This window comes from Podarcis tiliguerta (assembly GCF_965153285.1).
Source record: "Podarcis tiliguerta genome assembly, chromosome: 18".
Taxonomy (NCBI): Eukaryota; Metazoa; Chordata; class Lepidosauria; order Squamata; family Lacertidae; genus Podarcis; species Podarcis tiliguerta.
The window spans coordinates 2707781-2733858 of NC_139551.1; the positions used below are offsets into that span (position 1 = coordinate 2707781).

The 26078-nt window shown below is 49.1% G+C and overlaps 1 protein-coding gene across 4 annotated transcripts in view; it reads left to right on the forward strand.

Annotated features, from left to right (window-relative positions):
- ARHGAP45 (Rho GTPase activating protein 45) overlaps positions 1-26078 on the forward strand; it is a 47522-nt gene that overhangs the window by 15961 nt on the left and 5483 nt on the right. For 2 of the 4 annotated variants that reach the window (XM_083421394.1, XM_083421393.1), the window contains exons 5-20: positions 648-720; positions 2230-2308; positions 4504-4641; positions 6363-6427; positions 7073-7183; positions 8243-8323; positions 10224-10412; positions 12454-12591; positions 14797-14987; positions 16849-16985; positions 18740-18829; positions 19098-19187; positions 20437-20600; positions 21756-21944; positions 23247-23384; positions 25220-25455. In XM_083421394.1, coding sequence (XP_083277520.1) covers positions 648-720; positions 2230-2308; positions 4504-4641; positions 6363-6427; positions 7073-7183; positions 8243-8323; positions 10224-10412; positions 12454-12591; positions 14797-14987; positions 16849-16985; positions 18740-18829; positions 19098-19187; positions 20437-20600; positions 21756-21944; positions 23247-23384; positions 25220-25455 — 2109 coding nt within the window. The remainder of the gene's footprint in view (positions 1-647; positions 721-2229; positions 2309-4503; positions 4642-6362; positions 6428-7072; positions 7184-8242; positions 8324-10223; positions 10413-12453; positions 12592-14796; positions 14988-16848; positions 16986-18739; positions 18830-19097; positions 19188-20436; positions 20601-21755; positions 21945-23246; positions 23385-25219; positions 25456-26078) is intronic. The other 2 variants (XM_083421396.1, XM_083421395.1) reach the window with 1 other exon arrangement.

The following is a 26078-nucleotide window of genomic DNA, read 5'->3' on the forward strand; positions in this document are numbered from 1 at the left end:
ATTTTTTGGGGGGGGGGGAGAAGATGTTAAATTACCGTATTTTTCACTCTATAAGACGCACCAGAACACAAGACGCACCTAGTTTTTGGAGGAGGAAAACAAGAAAAAAAAAATATTCTGAATCTCAGAAGCCGGAAGAGCAATAGGGATCGCTGCGCAGTGAAAGCAGCAGTCCCTCTTGCTGTTCTGGCTTCTGGGATAGCTGCGCAGCCTGCATTCGCTCCATAAGACGCACACACATTTCCCCTTACTTTTTAGGAGGGGAAAGGTGAGTCTTATAGAGCAAAAAATACGGTAACTCAAGGTGACATTACCTGGAGACGATTTGGGGTTTGTGAATGAGGAGGAACAACCTGATTTTGGGAAGAAGCGACTCAGCTACACAACTGCAAGAATAGTGTGCATTTTCAGCGCACTGTACAAACGAGACACTAGGTGGCAATGGTGAGCTAAGGGCAAATTCAATATATTTTTCCAAAAAGCATTTTCACAGCGTTTTTTTTACATGCATCTAGATTCCACCCTGGTCCATTGGGTAATTAATGGAGGCGAACGAACCAGAGAGATTGGGGGCAAAGTGCAAAATTAATGTGCTTGTTTCGTCACTCGTTTTGCTTTATGAATGTGCTTTTTCTCCCCCCAAACAGGGTCTCCGAACTCCTCATGGGGGAAGTAGATAGCAGCACCCTTCTCTCCATCCCTCCTAGTGACCACAACCAGGTGAGGCATCCCGGCTAATGAACGAACAACTGAACTCTTTATAGCTGAAAGCTAAATGCCGTCACAATTGGCCACAATGCGTAGAATACAAAGAACTGGCTTGAAACTGAAGCACAAGAACAGCAAAGCAAACATAAGGTAAAGGGACCCCTGACCATGAGGTCCAGTCGCGGCCGACTCTGGGGTTGCGGCGCTCATCTCGCTTTACTGGCCGAGGGAGCCGGCGTCCAGCTTCCGGGTCATGTGGCCAGCAGGACTAAGCCGCTTCTGGCGAACCAGAGCAGCGCACGGAAACACCGTTTACCTTCCCGCCGGAGCGGTACCTATTGATCTACTTGCACTTTGACGTGCTTTCGAACTGCTAGGTGGGCAGGAGCAGGGACCGAGCAACGGGAGCTCACCCTGTCACGGGGATTCGAACCGCCGACCTTCTGATTGGCAAGTCCTAGGCTCTGTGGTTTAACCCACAGCGCCAGCTGCGCAAAAGTCATGCCTGCATAAATTAAGGACTCCACATCTCACTCCCCCTTATGATACTTGTCTTGGTAAAGGGACGTGGGTGGCGCTGTGGTCTAAACCACTGAGCCTCTTGGGCTTGCCGATCGGAAGGTTAGGGATACGAATCCCCTCGACGGGCTAAGCTCCCATTGCTCGGTCCCTGCTCCTGCCAACCTAGCAGTTCGAAAGTACGCCAGTGCAAGTAGATAAATAGGTACCACTCCGACGGGAAGGTAAACAGCGTTTCCGTGTGCTCTGGTTTCCGTCATGCGCCAGAAGCGGTTTAGTCCTGCTGGCCACGTGACCCGAAAACTGTCTGTGGACAAACGCCGGCTCCCTCGGCCTGAAAGCGAGATGAGCGCTGCAACCCCATAGCCATCTTTGACTGGACTTAACCGTCCAGGGGTCCTTTACTTTTTTACCTTTTAAAAGTCTGAAATGGATTAATCCATTTTGCATTCCTTTCTATGGGAAAGCACACCTTGGTTTTGGAACGCTTTGTTTTTGGAACGGACTTCCGGAACGGATTAAGTTTGAGAACGCGCGAGAATTTTAAAAGCAAGCCCTGAAACAGCAATTTAACATGAATTTTGCTATCTGACGGGACCGTTGATCCGTAAAACGAAAGCGATAAACAATGTCACACAATCAATCCATCAGTAGCTGGACTGTGTTCCACACAGTCACAAAAACAAAAGGAAAAACAGCCGCAAAAACAGAAATGCAAAATAAATACCAAAAACAGACAGACCTCAGCATAACACTCAAATCGGAAGCGCGACACTCAAAACGGAGTACATTCGGCTTCCGAAAAAGGTTCGCAAACCGGAACACTTCCTTCCTGGTTTGCAGAGTTTGGGTTCCAAGTTGTTTGGGTACCAAGTCGTTTGAGAACCAAGGGACCGCTGTAACACCCAGATTGAGGATGTTCAGATATGCGCGTGCATCTCTGACTTTCGCGTGGTTGGAAATTCCTCGATCGTAGGACTAACGACGTTTTCTCGCCCCCAGTCGATGGAAAATCTCTACGGGGGAATTCCTGGACAAGGCGGGGAAGGCATCTCAGACGGCATGGAAGGTTTTACCTCGAGTAAGTGTGAATCTCTGTCGCAGTGGCGTAGCGTGGGGGGTGCAGGGGGGGCCGGCCGCACCGGGCGCAACATCTGGGGGTGGCGCGCTCGCACTCGCAGCTCTCTGCCCCCTGCTAAAATCCACGGGTTAGGGGGCGCAAATTACTTGCCTTGCCCCGGGTGCTGACAACCCACGCTACGCCACTGCTCTGTCGTGGCTTTCTGGCCTGCCTTTTTCACTAATGCACACCGGTTTCACTAATGTTTGCGCATTGATCCAACCCCCCACGAATGGGACCTTGATAGGGCCATAATCAAACGTCAGGCTCCTTTTTTTGAGCGATAGCATGCTGCCCCACCGTGCTAAAATGCCTGGAAACAAGAAAACAAGACCCCCTTCTGGGAAGCTTGGAAGCAGGTCTTCCTAATCTAAACAGTATATTGAGACAACAACAACAAGAAGAATAACAACTACACACACACATACTGCTGGGTTTTCCCAGCCACTCTGGGCGATTCCCAACAGAATATCAAAAACACGATAAAAGATAAAATATTAAAAGCTTCCCTAAACAGGGCTGCCTTCAGATGTCTTCTAAAAGTCAGATAGTTGTTTATTTCCTTGACATCTGACGGGAGGGCGTTCCACAGGGCAGGCGCCACCACCGAGAAGGCCCTCTGCCTGGTTCCCTGTAACCTCGCTTCTCGCAGGGAGGGAACTGCCAGAAGGCCCTCGGGAGATGGACCTCAGTGTCCGGGCTGGAAGATGGGGGTGGAGACGCTCCTTCAGGGATAGTGGGACATTTAGGGCTTTCAAGCTCAGCACCAACACTTTGAATTGTGCTCAGAAACGTACTGGGAGCCAATGCAGATCTCTCAGGACCGGTGTTATGTGGTCTCGGCGGCCGCTCCCAGTCACCAGTCTGGATTAGTTGCAGTTTCTGGGTCACCTTCAAAGGTAGCACCACGGACAGCGCATCGCAGTAGTCCAAGCGGGAGATAACCAGAGCATGCACCGCTCTGGCCAGACAGACAGCAGGCAGCAAGGGTCTCATCCTGCGTACCAGATGGAGCTGCCCTGGACACAGAATTGACCTGCGCCTCCATGGACAGCTGTGAGTCCAAAATGACTCCCAGGCTGCACACCTGCTCCTTCAGGGGCCAGATACAGCCGTAGTTGGAGGCAGCAGGTTGCTGGAAGTAGACGCTTCTCATGGAACCTCCAGCTCCCAAGCCAGTCTATCCGGATTCTTGGGTTCTTAGGGGCTCCTGCGAGAATATAGATGGATTTTTCGGAGCTAGCTGACTTGACTGGAAGAATCCACGACCAGAGAGGAGTTTCAGGAGGACTGGAGGAAATTTAAGGACTGTTTGAATAAATATTGTAAAATTAAAAATTAAACATCACTTGAAAGAAACAAATAGGCCTAAGATTAAACTAAGGTACCCCTGCCCATACGGGCCAGTCTTGACAGACTCTAGGGTTGTGCGCCCATCTCACTCAAGAGGCCGGGGGCCAGCGCTGTCCGCAGACACTTCCGGGTCACGTGGCCAGCGTGACATCGCTGCTCTGGCGAGCCAGAGCCGCACACGGAAATGCCGTTTACCTTCCCGCTAGTAAGCGGTACCTATTTATCTACTTGCACCCGGGAGTGCTTTCGAACTGCTAGGTTGGCAGGCGCTGGGACCGAACAGCGGGAGCGCACCCCGCCGCGGGGATTCGAACCGCCGACCTTTCGATCGGCAAGCCCTAGGCACTGAGGCTTTAACCCACAGCGCCACCCGCGTCCCTAAGATTAAACTAAGTTATAATTAAATAGCTGGGATTTAGAATATCAAAAAAAGTGAATAAGATGGATTATAATTGGAAATTGTTGTAGTTTAATAATGATATTGGGAAGTTGTTGCTTTCAACTACAAGGAAACTCAGAAGGGAGGGACTAGAGGAAGTCAGCTAAGATGTTTAAAAGGTTGGATTTGTGTAGAATTAAGTTGGTTGTCATTGTTTATCTGTTTATTGTTCCTTTTTCCGTTCGTTGATGTGTTTTTCTTTTTTTCCTGCTTTTGTGTGTCGTTCTGCTTTGCGGTTTTTGTTATGATTGTGGAAAATCTAATAAAATAATTATAAAAAAGAGACTATAGATGGGCTCAGGGCCTAGATCCTGAAGGTAGCCCCTTCTTACGTCTCGTGCCTCTCTTCTCGTTCTCTCCCCAGTCCGTCTGTCGGCCGAAGAGGTGGACGTCCTCCTGCAAAGGTGCGAAGGAGGAGTCGAGGCGGCTCTACATTACGCCAAAAACGTCTCCAAGTATATGAAAGACCTCATGTATTACCTGGAGAAAAGGACTGCCCTAGGTGAGCAGGGCGAAGGAGGGAGGGAAGTGGCAGGGATTTCTTCCACTCTGTTGTGGACAGTGCTGGATATTTACTACAGTGGGACCCCTGACCATTAGGTCCAGTCGTGGCCGATTCTGGGGTTGCGGCGCTCATCTCGCTTTACTGACCGAGGGAGCCGGCGTACAGCTTCCGGGTCATGTGGCCAGCAGGACTAAGCCGCTTCTGGCGAACCAGAGCAGCGCATGGGAACGCCGTTTCCCTTCCCGCCAGAGCAATACCTATTTATCTACTTGCACTTTGAGGTGCTTTCGAACTGCTAGGTTGGCAGGAGCAGGGACCGAGCAACGGGAGCTCACCCCGTCATTGCGGGGATTCGAACCGCCGACCTTCTGATCGGCAAGCCCTAGGCTCAATGGTTTAACCCACAGCGCCACCCACATCCCTACTACAGTGGTACTTTGGGTTAAGTACTTAATTCGTTCCGGAGGTCCGTTCTTAACCTGAAACTGTTCTTAACCTGAAGTTATAATCCAGAACTTTGCTTCAGGATGAGAACAGAAATTGCATGGCAGCAGCGGGAGGCCCCATTAGCTAAAGCAAAGTTCTTAAACCGAGGTACTATTTCTGGGTTAGCGGAGTCTGTAACCTGAAGCGTATGTAACCTGAAGTGTATATAACCCGAGGTACTACTGTATAAGCTAAACAAGCTATAGCTTAGGGCCCCACTCTCTTGGGGGCCCCAAAAAAATTTAAAGGAAAAAAAACTGAATGTACATTTCCAAAATATAAGATAAAAAACAAATGAAAGAAAAACAAATGAAAACAAATGAAAGAAAACCTACATCCAGCAACAGTGTTTTGTTTTGTGTAGGCTCCTCTGGTGTAAGTCAGTGGTGGCCAAACTTGGCCCTCCAGCTGTTTTGGGACTACAATTCCCATCACCCCTGACTACTGGTCCTGTTAGCTAGGGACGATGGGAGTTGTAGTCCCAAAACAGCTGGAGGGCCAAATTTGGCTACCACTGATGTCAGTCACGGGCCCCGCCTGCTCCCTAAAATATCCCTGGTTTGTTCCTTTCTATATATAGGGTGCCTACATTCTGCATGGACTGGTTGCATGGAAACATGGGCAAATGGCTTGAGATACCTATGAGGTCCATAAATTGCCATATGGCATATATTCAACACAAAAAACAGCGACAATTTGTTGCTGGCAAAGGGCAGCTGGACACAGAAAGGGCCCCATTACCTTCAGTAGCTGAGGGCCTCATCCAACCTAAATCCGGCCCAAATCTTTTACATCTCCGTTATGCCCAAAATTCACTGTTAACCTACAAGTGTTATTCCAGTCCTGCTAACAGTTTTAACTGTTTGCAGTGGTGTTTTGTTTTTTAAAGATAAATTATTATTTTCCCCCTTTCCTTATTTTGATCTTCCTAATTTCTGATTCTCCCGGTCATTCGTCACAATCCATCAACTGAATCTGCCATCCTTTTCTGAAAATTATTAAAAAAGAGTATGACTCCCAGGTCGTAGTCTGAAACAATAACCCAGGAAAGGGAGTCTGCAAGAAAAGTTAGCTCTGTATTGTTTTTAATACTTGATTGGGAGCCGCCCAGAGTGGCTGGGGAAACTCAGCCAGATGGGCGGGGTATAAATAAATTATATTATTATTATTATTATTTTAAATATACATTTTTATTTACAAAAATACATTCTCTTTTCCCTCCCTCTGCCCAGAAATGGAGTTTGCCAAGGGTCTTCAGAAGATGGTAAATTCTTGCAAACAGACCATCAGTCAGGAGGTAAGATGTTATCCCAAAATGCAGTGGGGTGCAGCCATTTCTAAATTTATTTATTTTTTATACCTGTTATCTCACCTTTCCTCCAAAGCCCAACCTTTTCTTTGGGGGGTGAGGGCCAGGGAAGCAGAATTGTTGCAACCGACAATTCCACATTCTGAATTTACCCCAAGATACCGTGTTTTTCGCTCTATAGGAGGCACTTTTTTCCCTCCAAAAATTAAGGGGAAATGTGTGTGCATCTTATGGAGCGAATGCAGGCTGCTTGGCTTCAGCGATAGCAACGGGAAGCCTCCGAAGCGCAGAGGGATGCTCTGAAAGGTGTTAAAATATGGTACAAAGATATCTTTATAGCGATGAGCATGAGCAGTTAAGGTGATTTTTTAAGATTTATAGCCGAACAATTACCCGTTTGCTTTAAACTATGAATTCATCAACTGCCTAGCTCTAGTCTTTTCACGTAAACGACTTCTACGATGCTAAGCGATGCAAGATTTCTCCGTTTAATTCAGTCAACACTGAGCAGAACTAAAGTTTTGGGGAAATTCCGTAAAAACAGGTTCGAAGGACCTGGTGTTTTGTCTGCCTTCTGCTCCTGTCCTTTTCGCTCCTTGCACAAAATGACCCCCATTTTTTCCTCCTTCTCAGCCTTTCATGCCCTTTTTCTCCATCTACTCCCTGGCGCTGGAACAAGACGCAGAGTTCGGAGTCAACTCGCAGCAAGCGGCCGTCACCTTGCGGTCGGAAACATTCCTGCAGGTAAGAGGGGAGCTGGTGGAAAGAGCACGTCCCCTGTTCTTTCAGATGTGGCGGCAGCGACGGATTTACAGTGGCACCTCGGGTTACATACGCTTCAGGTAACAGACTCCGCTAACCCAGAAATAGTGCTTCAGGTTAAGAACTTTGCTTCAGGATAAGAACAGAAATTGGGCACCGGCAGCGCGGCAGCAGCAGGAGGACCCATTAGCTAAAGTGGTGCTTCAGGTTAAGAACAGTTTCAGGTTAAGTACGGACCTCCGGAACAAATTAAGTACTTAACCTGAGGTACCACTGTACCTATCAGCTAATCTATCACAGAGCCTAGGGCTTGCCAATCAGAAGGTCGGCAGTTCGAATCCCCGCAATGACGGGGTGAGCTCCCGTTGCTCGGTCCCTGCTCCTGCCCACCTAGGAGTTCGAAAGCACCTCAAAGTGCAATTAGATAAGTAGGTACCGCTCTGGCGGGAAAGTAAACGGCGTTTCCGTGCGCTGCTCTGGTTCGCCAGAAGCGGCTTAGTCCTGCTGGCCACATGACCCGGAAGCTGTACGCTGGCTCCCTCAGCCAGTAAAGCGAGATGAGCTCCGCAACCCCAGAATCGGCCACGTCTGGACCTAATGGTCAGGGGTCCCTTTACCTTTACCTTTAATCTATCAATCAATCGATCAGGAGCTGAACTGGGTTCCGCACAGTCACCAAAACAAATGAACCCAAAAAGCCTCAGAAACGCAAAATAAACAGCAGAAACAAAAGCGCCAAACGTAATCCATTCCGGAAGTCCGTTTGACTTCCAAAATGTTCAGAAACAAAGGCGTGGCTTCTGATTGGTGTAGGCGACCCGGAAACAATAGCCGACAGCCGCATCGGACGTTTGGCTTCCGGAAAACGTTCAAAAACCAGTACTTCTGGGTTTTCGGTGTTTGGGAACCAAGTCATTTGTGTACCAAGGCGTTTGAGAACCCAGGTACCACTGTATCGCAGTGTTGAAAACCAGAAGTCGCCCAGTTACAGCCAAAGGACTTAGCCACTCCTCATCCCTCCCTGTTATTTTTCCTCGTCAGCCGCTGGCAACCAGGCGCCTGGAGCATGAAAAGCGTCGGAAAGAGGTCAAGGAGCAATGGCACCGGGCTCAGCGGAAACTGGTGAGGATCTGGGGCTCAGGGGGGCATTTAGCTGCGATCCCCACATTGCAGGTGGTTGCACATAGACCTTCCAACTCCAAATGCATGGGGTCCGAGTTTTGATTTTTCCTCCTCCCTCCCCGATCCACTTTCCTTTACTGCTGTGTCCTCTTATGATCGCAACCCCCCTTCTTTGGGTGAACCCAGGTGCTTTTAAACGGGCTGCGTGGGTAGGATGGCCCAAAGCAAAAGTGTGCATCAATTCAAAATGCTGCAGACAGAATAAAATAAATTCAAATCTGAGTGGCATTGAACAACATTACCACTTTTCACCACGATGGTGAGAAACCATTGCATCTGGTTAACTCCAGTCTTGCAGTTTAACCAGATGCAAATTCACCCGACAGTTTCTTCGTTCAACCAACATTTTACCAACTTCTTAATAATAAGAATATTCTTAATAATAATTTATTTATACCCCTCTCATCTGGCTGGGTTTCCCCAGCCACTCTGGACAGCTCCCAACAGAATATTAAAAACACGATAAAGCATCAAACATTAAAAGCTTCCCTAAACAGGGCTGCCTTCAGATGTCTTCTAAAAGTCAGATAGTTGTTTATCTCCTTGACATCTAGTGGGAGGGCGTTCCACAGGGAGGGCGCCACCACCGAGAAGGCCCTCTGCCTGCTTCCCTGTAACTTGGCTTCTCGCAGTGATGGAACCACCAGAAGGCCCTCGGAGCTGGACCTCAGTGTCCGGGCAGAAAGATGGGGGTGGAGACACTCCTTCAGAGAATATCGTGGGGGATTTTTGCCGCAAGCCTTACTGAAATCAAGACATACTATGTCCGTTGCGTTCCCCTGATCCACCGATCTCGTAGTTTTTACTGAAAATAAAATGAGATTTTAAAATGATGGCATATGTGGAGCTGGCTGACCTTACTGGAAGAATCCGCGACCAGAAAGAAGAGGAATAAACAAAAAGAGTGGAAGAAATTTAAGGACTGTATGAATAAATACTGTGATATCAAAACTTAGAAATTACTTAAAAGTACCAGAATGGGCCTAGGATTAAATTAAGAGTTAATTAAATAAAAAAAAGATTTAGAACCTAAAGGAAAGTTAAGAAATTTTATTTTAATTGGAATACTGTGTTTTTTAAAAATGATACCAGAAAACTGCTACATTTTAATTACAAGGAAATTCAGATGGCAGGACTCAGAGGAAGCCCAAAATATGTTTATGAGGTTAGAAGTCTAAATAACTGATTAATTTGTGTTGTTTAGGTGATTACGTTGTTTAGGTATTTAGGTACCTTGTTTTTTATTTTATTTTTTTGTTTATATTTGCGATCGTGTCTTTTTTCTTTTGTTTCCCCCCCCCCGTTTTTCTTTTGCTGTGATGTGTGTTATATTTGTAAGAAAGATAATAAAAATTACAGTGGTGCCTCGCAAGACAAAAAGAATCCGTTCCGTGAGTCTCTTCGTCTGGTGGTTTTTTCGTCTTGCGAAGCAAGCCCATTAGCCGATTAGCGGTTTAGCGGCTATTAGCGGCTATTAGCGGCTATTAAAGGCTTAAGGGATTAGCGGATTAGCTGCTAAAAGGCTATTAGCAGCTTAGTGCCTTAGAAAAAGGGGGTGGGGAGCGAAAAAAACCCCCAAGAATCGCAAGACATTTTCGTCTTGCAAAGCAAGCCCATAGCAAATTTGTTTTGCGAAGCACCTCCAAAACGGAAAACCCTTTCGTCTAGCGGGTTTTCCGTCTTGCGAGGCATTCGTCTTGCGGGGCACCACTGTATTTGTAAGAAAGATAATAAAAATTATTTTTTAAAAAAGAAAAGAAAACGAAACGCGATTTGTTTGGGATGGCATGTTTTTGGGAAGCAAGACAGGGTCTTAACTTGTGTGGCCCCCTCCCAATAGCAAGAGGCCGAGAGCAACCTCAGAAAAGCCCGGCAGATGTACATGCAGCGCTCGGAAGAGTCCGAAAAGGCCAAGCATGTGATGGTGAAGGCGGAAGAGGAGCAGCTGGGGTCTAGCGCCGGCAGCAGCACTGCAGCCACGAAAGCGCTCGACAAGAAGAGGCGATTAGAGGAGGAAGCCAGGAACAAGGTGGGTCATAAGTGGGGAAGGGGGGAAAATGGACCCTTGAAATGAGGGTCCCAAATCTGTGCAGGAAAAACTGACGGGCAAAGGTCCAATTTGCCGTCCTTCGGAACCACAAAAGACGGGAACCTCCGCTCCTTTTTTCTTCTATAATAATAATTTTATTATTTATACCCCGCCCATCTGGCTGGGCTTCCCCAGCCCCTCTGGGCGGCTTCCAAAAATAATATTAAAATCCTCTAATACGTCAAACATTAAAAGCTTCCCTAAACAGGGCTGCCGTCAGATGTCTTCTAAAAGTCTGGTACTTGTTTTTCTCTTTGACATCTGGTGGGAGGGCGTTCCACAGGGAGGGCGCCACCACCGAGAAGGCCCTCTGCCTGGTTCCCTGTAACTTGGCTTCTCGCAGGGAGGGAACCGCCAGAAGGCCCTCGGGAGATGGACCCAGGTGTCCGGGTAGAATGATGGGGGTGGAGACGCTCCTTCAGGGATACTGGGCCGTTTAGGGTTTGAAAGGTCACCACCAACACTTTGAATTGTGCTTGAAATGTCCTGGGAGCCAATGTAGGTCTTTCAGGACCGGTGTTATGTGGTCTTGGCGGCCGCCCCCAGTTCCCAGTCTAGCTGCCGCGTTCTGGATTAGTTTCAGTTTCCGGGTCACCTTCAAAGGTAGCCCCACGTAGAGCGCATGGCAGTAGTCCAAGCGGGAGATAACCAGAGCATGCACCACTCTGGCCAGACAGTCTGCGGGCAGGGAGGGTCTCATCCTGCGTACCAGATGGAGCTGGTAAACAGCTGTCCTGGACACAGATTTTAAAGAAAGGTTTTCATTTATACTTTTCAAGTCTATGCATTTTATTAGTTCTACAATCAATTTGTCATTTCAAAACCTGACTTCCTTCCCCGCTCTTTCTGCGGTTCCTTAAAATTGTTTTTTAATACCCAAATTCATTTCACCTGCTCATTTAATTATCTGCAGTAAATATATGCCCTTATGAAAACTGCAGCTTATTACGATAATCCTCCTAATGTTTTTACCCGTTTCCAATTTTTCTGTAAATATTCGATAAGCCATTTCCATTCTTTTATAAACAGTTTGTTATCTTGATTTCTTGTTGTTCTGGTAAGTTTCGCCATTTCTGCATCTTCTGTTGGAAGGTGGGCTCTGCTGTTCTTAACTCAAAACATTATACAGTGGTACCTTGGTTCTCAAACTTAATCCGTTCCAAAACCAAAGCGTTTCAAAACCAAGGCGTGCTTTCCCATAGAAAGTCATACAAAACGGATTAATCCATTCCAGACTTTTAAAAACAACCCCTAAAACAGCAATTCAACATGGATTTTACTAACGAGACCATTGATCCATAAAATGAAAGCAATAATCAATGTACTGTACTATAAAGTAGATAAGGCAGTATTGTAGATGATAAAAATAATGTTTTTTAAAATTCTTGCCTGCACTGATGATAGTCATTGTTTGGATGGGGGGCTTTGATCCATTTCCGCAGTCACACAATCAATCAATCAGTAGCTGAACTGGGTTCCACACAGTCACAAAAACAAATGAACCGAAAAAGCCTCAAAAATGAAAACGCAAAATAAAAACAAAAGCGCCAAACTTAATCCGTTCCGAAAGTCCGTTTGACTTCTGAAATGTTCAGAAACCAAGGCGCGGCTTCTGATTGCTGCAGGTGCCCCGGAAACAATAGCCGACAGCCGCGGCAGACGTTCGGCTTCCAAAACTCCTTCAAAAATCGGAACGCTTACTTCCAGGTTTTTGAAGTTTGAGAACCAAGGCGTTGTTTGAGAACCAAGGCGTTGTTTGAAAACCAAGGCATTGTTTGAAAACCAAGGCGTTGTTTGAAAACCAAGGCGTTGTTTGAAAACCAAGGTACCATTGTATCCTTTCCTCATAGCGGACTTGCACCAGAAGCTTAAATCGTTAGGGTCGCCCCTTTTTTCTTGAGCTGAAATAACAGGGGGCTCTTGTCCTCGCTGCCCACCCCTTGCCTCTCTTGGCGACGCTAACTCTCCTTGCCCGCCCCAGGCCGACGAGGCGATGGCCACTTACCGGACGTGCATCGCCGACGCCAACACGCAGAAGCAGGAGTTGGAAGATACAAAAGTGACCGCCCTGAGGCAGCTCCACGAAGTGGTCAAGCAGAGCGACCAGATCATCAAATCGGTGGGTCTCTCAAGCGCTCGGCGGCGTGATTCCGAACATCTCTCTGCCACTAGCAACTTGCTTTTCGTTTAAACCGCAACCGAGACGTGTCCGTACCCAACTTTGGTCTCACTGTGAGCCTTGGCCTCCTCCAGGTTAAACAAGCATTTTGTTCAGAATATAGGGGTTATTTGTTATTGCAACCACCAATAAAAACTTCGCCACTGCTAATGTTCTAGCGTTTGTCCGGTCTTCCAATAGGAGCCTGACATAGTGAGCCTCTGATTTTCCCGGGAAAGGGACCAGCAAGGGTAATATCAGTTCAGCCCTGGCTTGCTCGTATTTTGCACAGTGCAACAAATTATGTTTTATGGAATCGATGTCTTGAGCACACGAGCCAAGTCTGTCCTGGTAGGGAACTCCTCTCAACACTGCAGAAGGAAAGACGTTTAGTCTGGCTTTGGTGAAAAGCCTTCGATAATTTGGTACTGTCAGGTTTTTAATGTAAGGTGTTAACTTAAAGACATGCCCATATTGTACTCCTACTGCCAGCGGACTACAGACTGCGTGTGATCGAGATCGCAAGTCACTGTGTGCATTATCCCATAATCTTTGCTTTAACGTCTTTAGGGCACCTTCATAACCCAGGTAATACAGTTGGGGGGGGGGGAGACAGACCAATAGAGGTGGCTTTTTTAGCCATGGCTTTCTGCCATTTGCTGACAAATTCTTCATTGGTCAGGTGTTGGTACAAACCCTTCCCTGGATCAAACCCTGAAATCCGGAGCCAATGTTTTAGGGCAGCCCACCACGCTTTAGTTGAAATTGGGCATTCACCAGCCTCTAACAGAAGTATGGGGTTGGGGACACAGTTGGGTATATTTTATACACACACACACACACACACACACACACCGTATTTTTCGCCCTATAGGACACACTTTCCCCCCTCCAAAAATGAAGGGGAAATGTGTGTGCATCCTATGGGGCGAATGCAGGCTTTCGCTGAAGCCTGGAGAGCGAGAGGCGTCAGTGCGCACCGACCCCTCTCGCTCTCCAGGCTTCAGGAAGCTGTCCGCAAGCCTTGCGCACCCGGGGGGAGTTCCCGTGGGCTCACAAGGCTTGCAGGCGGCAGCCTGCAGCCCGGATCGGCGGGGGAAATAATTTTTTTTTATTCATCCCCCCCCCCAAAAAAAAACGAGGTACGTCCTATAGGCCAGTGCGTCCTATAGGGCAAAAAATACGGTATATATTATAATAATAATAATGGTGGTGATGGTGATGAAAGGTAAATTTGATTTGTTTTCTTGCTGGAACCTGAAATATGCAAAGTCGACAACTTGCAGCTCTACGTTTCCAACGGTTCTGCGGCAGGTCGGATCAGAGGCGTATCGTGGGTTGCCAGTGCCCGGGCCTTGGGGAGGGGAGGGGGACGGACGGAGTATGCATGCACATTGCGACCACAGAGATAAGAAAAGAGTCGTTCCGGTGTCTGGAGAGGTCGCTTCCTGCTTCGTTCTCAACAGAAGCGCACAGCTGTGTCGGCATAGCGCCGGGTGTCGAAATTCGGTGCCCCTGATGGTTCTGCGCTGCCACGGGCACACCCTCCCCTTGCTACGCCACTGCGATGGATCAGACCCATAGCTGTCAAGCGTCCATTATTTGGCGGGAAAGTCCCTTATCCCAGCGCCGTGTCCCGCTGCTGTCCCTTATTGATGGATGTCCCTTAAATTTCCCGGGTTTCAAAGGAAGCAGCTCCTCTCCCTCCCTCCCTGCCGGCCAGGGAGGAGGGAGGCTCCAACTGGGTTGCTTGGCTGCGTTGCTCACCCAATAAGGAGTCTAAGAACGACTGGGGGGTGGAGCTTGCATGCCTTGTGCCGATCAAATCGGCCGCCTTGCCTGGGGACTCGCCTTTGCTCAGCGCTTCCCAGCGGAGAGGTGACGGTGGTTTCCCTTGCTGCATCCCCTTTGCCGGGTTGCTGCGCTGTGGGAACCACCGCTTGAGGCTTCGTTTGGCTGCTGGCTGGGCTTTCTGCCTTTGGCTCGGAGGGGCTCAGAAGTCGAACATCCCTGTGCTTGGAAAATCTCTTATTTTGGCTGCTGATCCCTTATTCCAGAGGCTGCTGGTCCTTTATTTTCAAGTCTGTAAGTTGACAGCTATGATCAGACCTCCTGCTGCCTTTCCTCTGACGTGTGTCCCCTGCTTTTTCCGTCCGCAATCTCCAGGCGACCATCTCCTTCTTCCAATCCATGCACATGCAGACAGCGCCTCTGCCCGTCTACTTCCAGACGCTGTGCGAGAGCAGCAAACTCTACGACCCCGGGCAGCAGTACGCCTCACACGTCAAGCAGCTGCAGCGGGGAGACGAGCCCGAGACCCAGTACGACTTCGAGCCCTACGTCTCCAACAACAGCTGGTGGGTGATCCTGGGTTCGAATCCTGCCCCTACCGCTTTCCAATTCCTGAGGGAAGGTCACAGGCAGAGCAACTGCTCTGCGTGTAGAAGGCAACGGGTTCAATCCCTCGTGGCGTTTCCGGGAAGGTCGGATAGCTCGGCAGATGGAACGCGAGACTCTTGATCTAATGGTCGCGGGTTCGAGAACCGTTTTGCGCAAAATTCTAGCCTTGCACGGGGTCAGACTGGATGACCCCCGAGGTCCCCTTCCAACTCTACAGTTCTGATTTTAAAGTACTGAGCGAGTGTTCTGCTACAACAGGGAACCTAACTTGCATTGCTAAGCTTTGAAGTTGCAGTATTTAATTAATTAATTAATTAATTTATTATTATTATTATTATTATTATTATTATTATTATTATTATTATTATTTATTGCTTACAAACGACCCATCTGTCTGGGTTTCCCCAGCCACTCTGGGCGGCTCCAGACAGAATATTAAAAACATAATAAAACATTAGACATTAAAAACTTCCCTCAACAGGGCTGCCTTCAGACGTCTTCTAAGTTTCAGATAGTTGTTTATTTCCTTGACATCTGGTGGGAGGGCGTTCCACAGGGTGGGTGCCACCACCGAGAAGGCCCTATGTCTCATTCCCTGAAACCTCACTTCTCGCGGGGGGGACACCACCAGAAGGCCCTCGGAGCTGGACCTCAGTGTCTGGGCTGGACGATGGGGTTGGAGACGCTCCTTCAGGTATTCTGGGCCATTTAGGGCTTTCAAGGTCAGCACCAACACTTTGAATTGTGCTCGGAAACGTCCTGGGAGCCAATGTAGGTCTTTCAGGACCGGTGTTATGTGGTCTCGGCAGCCGCCCCCAGTCCCCAATCTAGCTGCCGCATTCTGGATTAGTTGCAGTTTCCAGGTCACCTTCCAAGGCAGCCCAACGTAGAGCGCATGGCAGTAGTCCAAGCGGGAGATAACCAGAGCATGCACCACTCTGGCCAGACAGTCTGCGGACAGGGAGGGTCTCATCCTGCATACCAGACAGAGCTGCCCTGGACACAGAACTGACCTGCGCCTCCATGGACAGTTTAAATCTTTGCCGTCGGGCTCTTTGGATAGATGCAATTCAGAAATCTGTTTGTCTCTGAAGCCAAGAAGCTAAGGTCATGGGAGCTGCCGTATTCTGAAGCCCCGTCCACACTGTACAGGAATAGCTCCATCCGCAGAGCCCAAGGCCCTTCATCCCAGGGTTGTGGGTTCGAGTTCCACATTGGGCAAAAGACTCCTGACTTGTAGGGGATTGGACTAGATGACTCTCAGGGTCCCAGCCAATTCTGCAATTCTGTGATTCCAGGAAGGCCCTGTCAAGCTTCTGCCTGTCAGTTGTAGATGACACTGAACAAGAATTTCCCCCCAAGTGGGTAGCCCTGCCAATTTTGGCAACGGGTCGGGTTTGACGGACTCTTCCAAGCTTTCTGCTGGGAATTGGGTGGCGCTGTGCGTTAAACCACTGAGCCTAGGACTTGCCGATCAGAAGGTTGGCGGTTCGAATCCCCGCAATGACAGTGTGTGCTCCCGTTGCTCGGTCCCTGCTCCTGCCCACCTAGCAGTTCGAAAGCACGTCAAAGTGCAAGTAGATCAATAGGTACCACTCCAGTGGGAAGGTAAACGGCGTTTCCGTGCACTGCTCTGGTTCGCCAGAAGCGGCTTAGTCCTGCTGGCCACATGACCCGGAAGCTGTACGCCGGCTCCCTCGGCCAGTAAAGCGAGATGAGCGCCGCAACCCCAGAGTCGGCTACGACTGGACCTAATGGTCAGGGTCCCTTTACCTTTACTTTATCCAAGCTTTCTGAGGGTCTCCGGTCCCCCCACAGGTCTCCTCTGCCCCGTGCGAGAAAAAGCAGCTTCACCACTGGCGATTTACCGGCAGCGAGCGGATCTGAAGCGTCTGGCAAAGAGGCAGCAGAGGGCGAGGGAGCGCAGAGCCGGCCGGCCAACCCCGAGCGGCGAGGTGAGTCTTCTTTCGCACTCGCAGCCCTCAATAAAAGCTGCACACACAAACACCTCAATTTTTGAAGTCAGGACAAATTCGGCAAGATTGCAACTTGTGCAAAAAAACGCTTAGCGGAACTTCCATGGCCACAGGCAGTCTACTGCCTTTTGCAAGACCTGCAGGGAGTAAATGGCAAGCAAGGAATCCTGAAGAGGCATTTCTGAGTAACCAAAGGAGTAAAATACCGCATTTTTCACTCTATAAGACGCACCAGACCACAAGACGCACCTAGTTTTTGGAGGAGGAAAACAGGGAAAAAAATATTCTGAATTTCAGAAGCCAGAACAGCAAGAGGGATCGCTGCGCAGTGAAAGCAGCAATCCCTCTTGCTGTTCTGGCTTCTGGGATAGCTGCACAGCCTGCATTCGCTCCATAAGACGCACACACATTTCCCCTTACTTTTTAGGAGGAAAAAAGTGAGTCTTATAGAGCAAAAAATACGGTAAGGTGGTTATATTTTACCTGCCTTCCTCGCGCACATCCCCGAAGCAAGATTCAGGCGCAACCAAAATTATCCAACCCCCACTGTAGATGAGGTTTATTATCAAAATTTGCAGAATTCCTGCCGTTTAATAAAAGGAGAATTTCAGCTGAATTTCGGGGCTGACCTAGGCTTAAAGGATCTGTTGCGTTGAGCTATTTCAATGGACTTGCTCTTTGCAAACAGCTGAAAGTCTGCGAATCTTGATAATAAACCCAATTCGCAATAGGGGGTTGGATAATTTTGATTGCGGCCGTACAAAAAGCCAGAGAAGCATCTCAGTGCCGTGAAACAGAATAATAACAGGCGATGAAATAAATAAGACAGGATTGCAGGTGATAAAAATTATTATTTTCTTTACCTGCACTGATGACGGTCGTTGCTCAGATGAGGGGCTTTTATCCATTTCCACAGTCACACAATCCGTCAATCAGTAGCTGAACTAGGTTCCACAGAATCACAAAAACAAATGAACCGCAAAAGCCTCAAAAACGCAAAATAAAGAGCAAAAGCGCCAAACTTAATCCGTTCCGGAAGTACGTTTGACTTCCGAAATGTTCGGAAACCGAGGCGCGGCTACTGATTGGTGCATGCGCCCCGGAAACAATAACCGACAGCCGCGTCGGACGTCCGGCTTCCGAAAAACGTTCGAAAACCGGAACACTTACTTCTGGGTTTTTGGCGTTTGAGAACTAAGGTGTTTGAGAACCGAGGTACCACTGTATATTGAAGAAAGAATAAAATATTATTATCTTTTAAAAAAACTATTTGAAAAATACACATAGGCAAGCATTAAAACACTTGGACAAAGATATATAAGACGCACTAGATATATAAAATATATATAAGACGCACCAGACCACAAGACGCACCTAGTTTTTGGAGGAGGAAAACAAGAAAAAAATATTCCGAATCTCAGAAGCCAGAACAGCAAGAGGGATCGCTGCGCAGCGAAAGCAGCGATCCCTCTTGCTGTTCTGGCTTCTGGGATAGCTGCGCAGCCTGCATTCACTCCATAAGACGCACACACATTTCCCCTTACTTTTTAGGAGGGAAAAAGTGAGTCTTATACAGCAAAAAAACCGGTATATACACATGATATGATATATATATAATGCACACCACCTTTCCAATTCCTGAAAGGGACAGTCTCGCAAAGGCAGGGAATTTCGCCGCGCCCAAACTCAAAACGACCCGGTAACAAAACCTTGCCCTGTAATTGGCTCCTCAGGTGGGCGGGGCCACCAGCTGCACAAATCGTGGCCGACGGCTATTGCGGAGACAAAGGGCAGCCTCGAATCTGGTCCCACCGCCAGCTCAGGTAGCGTCACAAAGACTTGGCCGGGACCCCGTGGGGTCATCCATCCCAACCCCCCGGTGATGCAGGAACCCTGGCCCACGAGTTGGGTGGGCTCGAACCATCCACCTCCCTGGCGCTTGGGAATCTTCTGTAGGCCATGCCCCTTCTCCCCAGACCCCGCCCCTTCCTTGCGCCCGGGTGGGACATAAAGAGCCGGGTGCGAGTGTGTGCACCGTGGAAAAGTTGTCCTTGATCTCCCCTCCTGACTACGGGTTTCCTTCTCGGGTAGGTGGGTCCCCCCAGAAGTCCCAGGCGGTGCCGAGTAATGGGATGTCCCCCGGAGACGAGTCGGACGGGAATTCGCCTTCCTTTGAGCAAAGTACGTTCTGGGGGGGGTAGAAGTGCAGCCCGTTGTTAGCCGAGGGGTGGGGTAGGGGGTCGGGCGTGGAAGGGGGCAAGGAAGATACCCGGTGGTCCTGAGGACGAGAGACGCAGTAGCATGGAATATGGGATTGCAGGGGGCAGGGATTGCCTGCTAGTGGCAGAATATGTACAATACAACAGAGCCTTTGTACTTGGGGCCCACTGCAACAGCGACACCTAGCGGCAGAACGTATGCATTACAATACAGTGTCACGTTAGCGACCTCTAGGGGCAGAATGTACACAATACAACACAGCCTTTGTATCTGGGGTGCAACTGCAAACGAAAACGCAAAATAAATAGCAAAAACAAAAGCGCCAAACTTAATCCGTTCCGGGGGTCCGTTTGACTTCTGAAATGTTTGAAAACCGAGGCGCGGCTTCTGATTGGCAAAGGCGCCCCAGAAACAATAGCCGAGTCAGACTTTCGGCTTCTGAAAAACGTTAGGAAACCACTTACCTCCGGGGTTTTGGCGTTTGGGAACCAAGGCGTTTGAGAACGAAGGTACCACTGTACTTACATTCCAGTAGTTCGAATTGCTCTCGTTTGCACCTTGAAAGCAGGACTTTTGGGGCAGCTAAACCAGCTGTGCTGGTCCTGAGGGTTAGCCGTGCGGCAAGGTCCGAGTCCAGTCCGAGAGTGTGGGTTGGAGGCTGTCCGTCAAAGCTGAAGCTGGGTCCAAGGCAGGGAGTCGGGTGAGATCAGGAACTCTGGCAGAAGAGCAGGACAGGGTGCAGGCAGGAACAGGCTACCAGCAATGTTGCTCCTGCAACCTGGGACTGGGGCTGGCTGGCTTTTATCTCCCCCGAGGCCTAGGGCGGCCCCGGTCCTCAGGTGACTCGCCTCTCCTGGCCTGGAGGTGAGCCCTCCTCCTGTGAGAACTTAGTTCCCTCCGCCTCTCTGCCCTGAGCCTCTGCAGCTCAGGAGAGGCTGGAGGGTTCCCGGACCCAGAGGCAACCTCAGCTTCTTCTGACGGGGCTGAGAGTGGAGCACCTGCAGGCAATGGGTCCTCCATCACCTCAGGAGCCAGAGCAGACTCACCTGCGGCCCCAGCACAGGTGAGGACCCTTCAGGCTCAGGGCCCAGCCCTGGCTCAGCTGGTTCTGGAGGCAGGGACTCCTGTGCAGGCTGGGATTCCTCAGGTTCAGCCTCCGAGTCCGAATCCCAGGCAATCACACCGGCCCTTTCCCCTCCCCGATTCCCAGGTATCGACGACATGACCCCAGAGATCTCGACGCCCACCGGCCCTTTCCGCCACATGGGCTTATCCAAAGCTGCGCAGACCCACCGACTGAGGAAGCTGCGGGCCCCTTCGAAATGCAGGGAGTGCAACAGCTACGTGTATTTCCAGGGAGCCGAGTGCGAGGAGGTAGGAAGCGAACTGCAGGGTGGGTGGGCTGGATGACCTCTGGGGGAACCCTCCTTCCAACTCTACGATTCTACAATTCCATTTCGAATGGGGGTGGGGACCAATCCGTCAATAACTCAGATTCCTTCAAATGTTTTAAATCTTAGCTGGGTTCCTATCCCTAAAAATAAATCTCTCTAGGTAGCCCACTCTCCTTTCATATTTAGTTTCTTTACCGATATTGCTTCCAGTGGGGAAACCCACCATGGAGTTCTAAAAAGTAAAGGGACCCCTGAGCATTAGGTCCAGTCGCGGACGACTCTGGGGTTGCGGCGCTCATCTCGCTTTAGTGGCCGAGGGAGCCGGCGTCCAGCTTCCGGGTCATGTGGTCAGCAGGACTCAGGCACTTCTGGCGAACCAGAGCAGCGCACGTAAACGCCGTTTACCTTCCCGCCGGAGTGATACCTATTTATCTACTTGCACTTTGACGTGCTTTCGAACTGCTAGGTTGGCAGGAGCAGGGACCGAGCAATGGGAGCTCACCCCGTCATTGCGGGAATTCGAACCGCCGACCTTCTGATTGGCAAGCCCTAGGCTCTGTGGTTTAACCCACAGCACCACCCACGTCCCTTAAGTTGCCTTCTTGTTGTTTAGTCGTTTAGTCGTGCCAGACTCTTCGTGACCCCCTTGACCAGAGCAGGTCAGGCCCTCCTGTCTTCCACTGCCTCCCGCAGTTTGGTCAAACTCATGCTGGTATCTTTGAGAACACTGTCCCACCATCTCGTCCTCCGTCATCCCCTTCTCCTTGTGCCCTCCATCTTTCCCAACATCAGGGTCTTTTCCAGGGAGTCTTCTCCTGAGGTGGCCAAAGTCTTGGAGCCTCAGCTTCAGGATCTGTCCTTCCAGTGAGCACTCAGGGCTGGTTTCCTTCCGAATGGATCGGTTGGATCTTCTTGCAGTCCATGGGACTCTCAAGAGTCTCCTCCAGCACCAGAATTCAAAAGCATCCATTCTTCGGCCATCAGCCTTAAGTTGCCTAACCCTACTCTAAAAGCAGCCAAGGGGGGGGGGGGGGGGTGTGGCAGGGCAAGCGGCGCCACCCGGTGGCCCTTTCTAGAACTGGGCGGCACCCTCCTCTCACGCCGCTGGTTTTCCCCCTGCCTCTGTCGCCCGCAGTGCTACCTCGCCTGCCACAAGAAATGCCTGGAGACGCTGGCCATTCAGTGTGGGCACAAGAAGCTCCAGGGGAAATTGCAGCTTTTCGGAAGGGACTTTGCCCAGCAGAGCCGCCTCAGTTCCGACGGGGTTCCCTTCATCGTGAAGAAGTGTATCTGCGAGATCGAGAGGCGGGCGATGAAGACGAAGGTGAGCAGGGTGGATAAACAAAACCCAATGATTCAGATTTTATCTTGGTTGTGGTCAGGGCTGTCTTAAGCATACCCGGCGCCGTGGGGCAAAGATCCTACCGGCGGAGCCCCCCTTCCAGAGTTGCTGATCTTTTTTAAGGAGGGCGACGCGCCCAGCTTTGCAGGGCTGGAGGAGGCGGGCATAATAATAATAATAATAATAATAATAATAATAATGTTGTTTAGTTGTTTAGTCGTGTTCGACTCTTCGTGACCCCATAGACCAGAGCACGCCCAGCACTCCTGTCTCTTCTTCCATTGAGTTTTATCGGCAGGGATACTGGAGTGGCTTGCCGGTTCCTGCTCCGTTAATAATAATAATAAAAATAACAATTTATTATTTATACCCTGCACATCTGGCTGAGTTTCCCCAGCCGCTCTGGGCGGCTCCCAATCGAGTGTTTCAGTTCTTTCAGATGATATAATCCTTTCAGTAAAGGTAAAGGGACCCCTGACCATTCGGTCCAGTCGTGGCCGATTCTGGGGTTGCGGCACTCATCTCGCTTTACTGGCCGAGGGAGCCGGCGTACAACTTCCGGGTCATGTGGCCAGCAGGACTAAGCTGCTTCTGGCGAACCAGAGCAGCGCACGGAAACACCATTTACCTTCCCGTAAAATATACAGTAAAATAATAATAATAATAATAATAATAATAATAATAATAATAATAATAATGTATTCTTTATACCCCGCCCATCTGGCTGGGTTTATTTATTGATTTACATTTATTTGTTATGTGCGCATGCAGGCAATAATTATTTACTTATTTATTTCCCCCCAAATTTTTTTTTATTGGTTTTCCAAAATTTTAAACGGACAAACAGACATACATCTTAGCTCTACTTGATCCAATCTTTGGAACATTGTTAAGTGACTCCCTCAAATCCCCCTGGCTGTGTATCATTGTAATAGTTTTCCAAAACCTATTTTCCCATAAAATTAACTGAATCCCTTAACCTCTTACTTTGTTTTCGTTTTGACTTTAAACATATTATTCTCTAAAAATCACACAATTAAATCCTAAGCCTATCTGGAATTTGCAAGCTTTTCCAATGAAGATTTCACTAAATAGTCTTTGAATTTCATCCATTCCTTCTGGTACTCCTCCTCCTTCTGGTTGCGGACTCTTCCAGTCATGCAGACAATCATTATTATCCCCTATTAAATTGCCCTGTCGTTGGCGATTTGCGATCCATCGGTGGGTTTCGGGTTGGAAGCTTGGGCACTCCGGTCTCTAAACGGTTCGCCACCACTGCTCTAGGGCATCTACCGCGTCAACGGCGTGAAGACCCGCGTGGAAAAGCTGTGCCAGGCATTTGAGAACGGGAAAGAGTTGGTCGAACTGTCCCAGGCCTATCCTCACGACATCAGCAATGTGCTGAAGCTGTACCTGCGGCAGGTGAGTCTCCCCGGGACGGTGGGTGGGACCTGGGCGGTCTTTGGGCTGGAAGGTGGCAAAACTGAGAGCTCCCTTCTCCATGCGGAGAAGGAATCATAGAATCATAGAGTTGGAAGAGACCACCAGGGCCATCGAGTCCAACCCCCTGCCAAGCAGGAAACACCATCAGAGCACTCCTGACATATGGTAGTCAAGCCTCTGCTTAAAGACCTCCAAAGAAGGAGACTCCACCACACTCCTTGGCAGCAAATTCCACTGTCGAACAGCTCTTACTGTCAGGAAGTTCTTCCTAATGTTTAGGTGGAATCTTCTTTCTTGTCGTTTGGATCCATTGCTCCGTGTCCGCTTCTCTGGAGCAGCAGAAAACCACCTTTCTCCCTCCTCTATGTGACATCCTTTTATATATTTGAACATGGCTATCATATCACCCCTTCACCTCCTCTTCTCCAGGCTAAACATGCCCAGCTCCCTTAGCCGTTCCTCATAAGGCATCGTTTCCAGGCCTTTGACCATTTTGGTTGCCCTCCTCTGGACACGTTCCAGTTTGTTAGTGTCCTTCTTGAACTGTGGTGCCCAGAACTGGACACAGTACTCCAGGTGAGGTCTGACCAGAGCAGAATACAGTGGCACTATTACTTCCCTTGATCTAGATGCTATACTCCTATTGATGCAGCCCAGAAGAAACACTTTATTTTATGACAGGCACTTGTTCTGCATTTCTTAATTTCTCTATTACTTTTAACTGTCCTTAGCTAATCATTCTTTTCAGTCTTCCTTGCAATATTTCACAAAGTCCTGCTTCTCGCAGTCCTACTAACGTAATCTCGCTTTTCAAATACTGTATTTTTTGCTCTATAAGGCGCACCACACCATAAGACACGCCTAGTTTTTGGAGGAGGAAAACAAGAAAAAAAATATTCTGAATCTCAGAAGCCAGAACAGCAAGAGGGATCGCTGTGCAGCGAAAGCAGCAATCACTCTAGCTGTCCTGGCTTCTGGGATAGCTGCGCAGCTTGCATTCGCCCCATAAGACGCACACACATTTCCCCTTACTTTTTAGGAGGGAAAAAGTGAGTCTTATGGAGCAAAAAATACGGTAGTTCAGATATTTACTCCACTCCTCTAAGAATCTCTGATCCCACAGGTTTCAAATCCTTCCTATTAACTTATCAGATTCTGCATAGTCCATTAATTTCATTTGCCATTCTTCTTTCGTCGGTAATTCTTCTTGCTTCCATTTTTGTGTTGTTATTGTTGTTTGAATTTATATACCGCCCTATACCCGGGGGTCTCAGGGCAGTTCACACAATAAAATCAAGATATAGGTAAAGGGAGCCCTGACCATTGGGTCCAGTCGTGGCCGACTCTGGGGTTGCGGCACTCATCTCACTTTACTGGCCGAGGGAGCCGGCGTGCAGCTTCCGGGTCATGTGGCCAGCATGAATAAGCCGCTTCTGGCGAACCAGAGCAGCGCACGGAAACGCCGTTTACCTTCCCGCCGGAGTGGTACCTATTGATCTACTTTGACGTGCTTTCGAACTGCTAGGTTGGCAGGAGCAGGGACCGAGCAACGGGAGCTCACCCCGTCGTCGCGGGGATTCGAACCGCCGACCTTCTGATTGGCAAGTCCTAGGCTCTGTGGTTTAACCCACAGCGCCACCCGCGTCCCTCAAAATCAAGGTATAAAAACCACAAAATACATAATAGAAATAAAAGCAGCAACTCTGATGGCGTTTCCTGCTTGGCAGGGGGTTGGACTCGATGGCCCTTGTGGTCTCTTCCAACTCTAGGATTCTATGATTCTAACTCAATAGCCCCCCTCTCGCCCCGTCCAGCTCCCGGAACCCATTATGCCATTCCGCATGTACAACAGCCTTATGGGGTTGGCCAAAGAGAGCCTTCAGGGAGGAGCCGAGGGCAGACCTGGGAAGAGTATCGCCGAGTTGGTGGACAGAGGACCTGAGACCGAGAAGGTGGTCGTGGCGCTGGTGACGAAGCTGAGGGACCTTCTGAAGGAGCTTCCGTCGGAGAACTTGTCAACCCTAAAGTACATCGTTCTGCATTTGAGGAGGTAAGTGGGAGAGGGAGGGGACTGCTGGCTGGCGACCCTGCCTCCAATAAAAGGGTGGTGGTGAGATTTTCCCTCCCTTCCTTCTACAACAGCCGGTACAGTGGTACCTTGGTTCTCAAACTTAATCCGTTCCGTTCTGGAGGTTCCACAAGCTCAGGAGTCTCGGCGTATTGGCCTAAACCTGTGACGTCACCAACCATCTCTTTCCCCGCCAAATGTAATTTTTTAATTGGCTGTGTGCCTTGTAGGCAATACAGTGGTACCTTGGTTCTCAAACTTAATCCGTTCCGGAAATTCCGTTCCAAAACCAAAGCGTTCCAAAACCGAGGCGCGCTTTCCCATAGGAAGTCATGCAAAACGGGTTAATCCGTTCCAGGCTTTACAAACAACCCAGTTTAACATGATTTTTGCTATCTAACGAGACCACTGAATCATAAAATGAAAGCAACAATCAATGTAGTGTACTGTAAAATGAATAAGCCAGTATTGGAGGCGATAAGAATTAAAATTACTTTTTTTCCTTACCTGCACTGATGATAGTCATTGTTTGGATGGGGGGCTTTTATCCATTTCCACAGCCACACAATCAGTCAACCGGTAGCTGAACTGGGTTCCACATAGTC